The sequence below is a fragment of the Nomia melanderi genome, chromosome 1 (genome assembly GCF_051020985.1).
Source record: "Nomia melanderi isolate GNS246 chromosome 1, iyNomMela1, whole genome shotgun sequence".
NCBI lineage: Eukaryota > Metazoa > Arthropoda > Insecta > Hymenoptera > Halictidae > Nomia > Nomia melanderi.
Genome location: NC_134999.1, coordinates 2,412,716 through 2,417,305, shown reverse-complemented (window position 1 = coordinate 2,417,305; position 4,590 = coordinate 2,412,716). Strand labels below are relative to the sequence as shown.

At 29.7% G+C, this 4,590-nt stretch overlaps 1 protein-coding gene across 1 annotated transcript; it reads left to right on the top strand.

Moving 5' to 3' along the window:
- The first annotated feature begins 1,370 nt into the window (after window positions 1–1,370).
- On the top strand, window positions 1,371–4,193 carry LOC116430036 (uncharacterized). The gene is made up of 3 exons (XM_031983704.1): window positions 1,371–1,700; window positions 3,144–3,265; window positions 3,896–4,193. Exons 1-3 carry the CDS (start codon window positions 1,371–1,373, stop codon window positions 4,191–4,193), a joined length of 750 nt encoding a protein of 249 aa, XP_031839564.1.
- Window positions 4,194–4,590: the final 397 nt, after the last annotated feature.

Sequence of the window (4,590 nt, the reverse complement as noted above, 5' to 3'; positions counted from 1 at the left end):
GACAGAGAATACTTGAACACATACAAATAACGTGGAATTACGAAGATTCCAAGTGATTTACTTTGTAGTCATTGCAGTTTTAATTTAATTTATAGTTTTACATATGTTGTAACTAAAGAGCAGATCTTTATGCAGATTTAAATTTTTAACGCATTCGCGAACGCTGACGTGAATTCACGTTTTTGCAAATATTTTCGTTCAAAGTATTTTATTCTTCTGCTCTTTTCTACAAACAATAGATCGTCACAAGACTAATATTTCAAAAGAAATTTTCTAATTTTTATTCTTGTTTTAATGTCCAAAATTCGCGGCAATTAACTTAAAACTTCCTTCATTTTTACCAACAATCAGTATTAGAAAAGCGAAAAATTTGCCAGTCACGAATGTGTTAAGAAAGTAATTCTAAAAATAAAATTACGATGGAAAATAGTGTTTTTTAACAAATATTATAAAAAGCATTACACTTTGTATATTTTATATATTTTTTGGATTGTCTGCAATCCATGCACTGAATTTGCTTCTGAATTTTTTAATTATCCATAAACGCATAAAAATGCGTAGTCTAGCCGTAACAGTACAATAGAAGTATCCCTAAGTAAATGAACAAGAAAACTAAAAGTCAGTTAAACATAAGGAGGAATGAAAATGCCAAGTAGAAAAAAAGGTTTATATGAATACCTGGAGAACTAAGTAAATGCTCGTAATGCCCATGCATTAACCATGAAACTGATATTTGACAAAAACAAATGTTGCTATAGTATACATTTGGAAAATATATGTATTCGCTGTTATGCATAAATTAATTTGTGTGTTATTATAAATAAATTTATGTTCAGTTTAAACAGTACTCTGCTCATAACATGACAGCCATTCTTTCTATGGCACTAAAAGTAAAACAAACTTGGTTGTTACCAAGTCTTCACAATGTTTATGAACGTGAATATGAAGTGATCCTTTAATATGCTAAAATGTTACAATTTTATACATTTGGAAAAGTTATATTATATTTTATTATATTATATCAAGTTATAAGTTATATTAAATTTTAGATTTTAGAAATCCAGCTTTCTCTTAATTCATGCACATATTTATTCAAATGTAATACGATAATTCGTAGATCAGATCACAAGATCTGAAATATCCATTATGAATAATTCAGTGTAACTTCATACAATCTTAGCTTTCCATGTTGCTGTTACATGGCCAAAGGTTAATGTATGTACTTCATCGCTGTCACAAATAAAACTCTGTCGTTGATTAGAAATGAAAATTCTTTCAGCTACGGGTGCAACTTCAGTCTACCAAATTCACAAGTGTATCGTAACCTTCGAAAGAAAAGAAATTGTAACAGAAAGAAATAGGACGCTGTCATGTATGGTTTTTACGTTTTCGACGTTTATGTGTCACAATTAACGTTGAACAAAGAAATGTACGCTGACACCGGTGGGGCAACGCTCGTGGTAAAAGTAGTTTTCATTAATTTGCCAACTGCAGAAGTTACGGAGCGCAGCCGATCTCGGAAAAATGACATCTACGCGTACGAGTTTAAAGGTGGCCAGTCCTGCCACTTTTCAGCGTTATCTGAGGAATTAGTCAAAATGATGAAAAAAGCGCCGTTACACATCGGCGTTTTTAGAGTGGATGATAATTTTCCTGTTTGCGGCGTTCGCACTTACCTCACTGGTTGTGCTTGTGACTTGGTGAGATACAATTTCTTTCGATAATCCAATGTATTGCACAGGATGTTTCTAGATGCGTGGGCATAACTTCATTTATATATACGACACATTAAAATACAAAAATGTTTATATAAACATACATGTGCTCGATACGATCTTGTTTCCGAATTACAATTGTTTTTTAACACGTTGAATGCCGCACGATTTTATACAGTAAAATACACAGAATATTAGAAATATAATATTAAATCATTTGTACATAACAGTAAATACATATATTTTCCAAATGTATACTACAGCAACATTTGTTTTTGTCAGATAACAGTTTCATGGTTAATGTATGGGCATTACGAATATTTACTTAGTTCTCTAGGTATTCATATAAACCTTTTTTTCTACTTGCCATTTGATCGAATTGTATTTTTATTATTGCATGTTCATCTAGCCGAATGTTACCGTATTAGATAGCATTATTTATAATACAGAAATATTGGGGGTCATCGGTGATTCCCATGGCATTCAACGTGTTAATTGTACCGATTGTATACACCTGTCCACCGATTTGCGCGAGTTCGCTTTTACATGGTTTTCAAAATAACAGATTTAAAGAAAAATAAGCATTTCTATAGTAAATTTTTTATTTCATTCGATTAGTAACACTAGCATTTAAATAAAAAAAAGCGGATTCCCCTTTTTGTGAACACACAAGAACCATTCAGGTGAATTAGTGCAATAAAGCTTAGTAAATCTTAGAAAGGTGTGTGTCGTTATGGTTTTTCTAATCGAAATTTTTTAAAACGTCATATTTACTGGTTAATGATAAACAATTATTGTTTTTTGAGTACTTTTATAATTTACTTAAAATTGTATAGATTTGGTTTCTTCGTTCAACTTTTGGTTCCACTTATTATGTGTTGGATATTTTTCGTTTCTATAAAAAGAATTATGTAATTATAGCTTTATATATTTGTCATTTCATGAATAAACTGATATTATGTTTTTCATGGTATTTTTCTCATATTTTACGTTGAAATAAATGAATTTAATTCAATACGTAACTGATTAAATTATGCACGTTTTGGTTTGCTTTCGATTTACACGGTTTTATGTACAAAAATCCACGATTTCGAGGTACACGGTATTTTATTAAAGAATTCATGATATTGTTTTCTGTACAGAAGTTGATATAGTAACGGTCTACAATGAAATATGCAACGTTAATCACCAATTAGATGCATGCGTGCCAAATTGATTTTTAATGTCGAAAGTTGTCAATTTAAATTGTTTTTTTATATCTTTTCTGTTTACCTCTTGTGTTTGTGTTTTACGTGTGTAACTTCCTCTCTCTTGAATTAAAAATTATAGTAATTTATCGTTTATATTGAATAATATCTTAAATATTCGTTCATGATTCTGGAAAATTCTTCAACTCTTTTAATAATAAAATGAATTTCTTACTTGCAGAATACATTACTGGTACAAAATCCAGAATCTTTCATATTTAGGGGACCGTTTGATCTGGTAGATTCTGGTAATAGTTTTGCTGGTCAGTTAGGTGCTACGATTACCGTGACTAATATGGGAAGGTACTATAGATTGTGTTACATGTTTACTTATTAACCATAGGAAGACTATTAAATACTTTAGATATATTACGAACGAGAAAAGTAATGCAATTTTAATACTCTCTGGCCGTTAAGCTCGAGATATTTTCTACTAATTGTAAGTCTTTCTACAATTAATTTAAAATTATTAATCATTTTAACGAATTATTTGTTCTTATTCTTAACTGATTTATGATATCAGTTTTCTTAATTATTAATATTATTAATATTATTATATGAAATGTAGGTATCTTACACAGACTTAAACATTGATTCCTTATAATAAATTTTATGTTCGTTACTGATATAAATTGTAGTTGAGTATTAATTATTTTAACATCCCTTTATATTTATAATATTAATAATTTTAACATCAGATATACTATTTTCAATAGTATTAGTAAAAACGAATTGTTTGCACTGTTTTTCATCAACTAACTACCTTTCGAAATACATTTCAATTAAAACACTCAAAGTAGTATAAAATTGTCGAAAAGAAAATATAATGAATAAATCTTCGGATTTTAATATTTGACACTCGATAGCGAAAAAGCGTGTGTTTTATTAAATGCAGTATGAAAAAATATGGAAAATTGTTTGTCCTTTTTGCAGATGCATAATGCGACATTACGCTCTTGTGCCCAACTCCTTCCTTTTCAAAACCGAATCCGAGGAAAACGAGTATAAATGTAGTTTTAAGGAAAAGTCGAAATCGTCTGGCAGTCATCGTACGATGAATTTAGATGTCGATTCACCAGGTAGCTTACTCAGAGATATTATTGGAATATCTCCAATAGCTGGATATCTTGCTCATGGATGTCCACCACCTCAATTGTCACGAGAACCTTTAGTGGATCCAAGAGCGCCGCAGAGCAAGAAAGCGAAACGAAAGAGAGGCAAGAAGAAATAGGCGAATCCGACTGTTTCGCTTACACAATAATTTCATTGCTAGATTGCGAATGTATACAGCTGTAGTATTCGCCAAACTGTAAATTACAATAAAATAAATACGTCCACTGAAATTTGACATACTGTTTATATTACTATATAATTGTAACAACAAAATTTACCAGAAATTATATTTTCTTTTCTATATCACCTTCTCTAAATAAGTATACAAAAATATATATTTACATATTAATTCGTAGTCCGATTATTATTTGAATATTAATTGGCTCTCGAAATTCAGTAATACAGGAATAATTTGTTTGATTATGGAAAAACAAGATACACACTCGATAAAATGAATAATATTAAATATAATTAAATATTCTTCATTTGCAACAATTATTTTCCAACTCATGTAT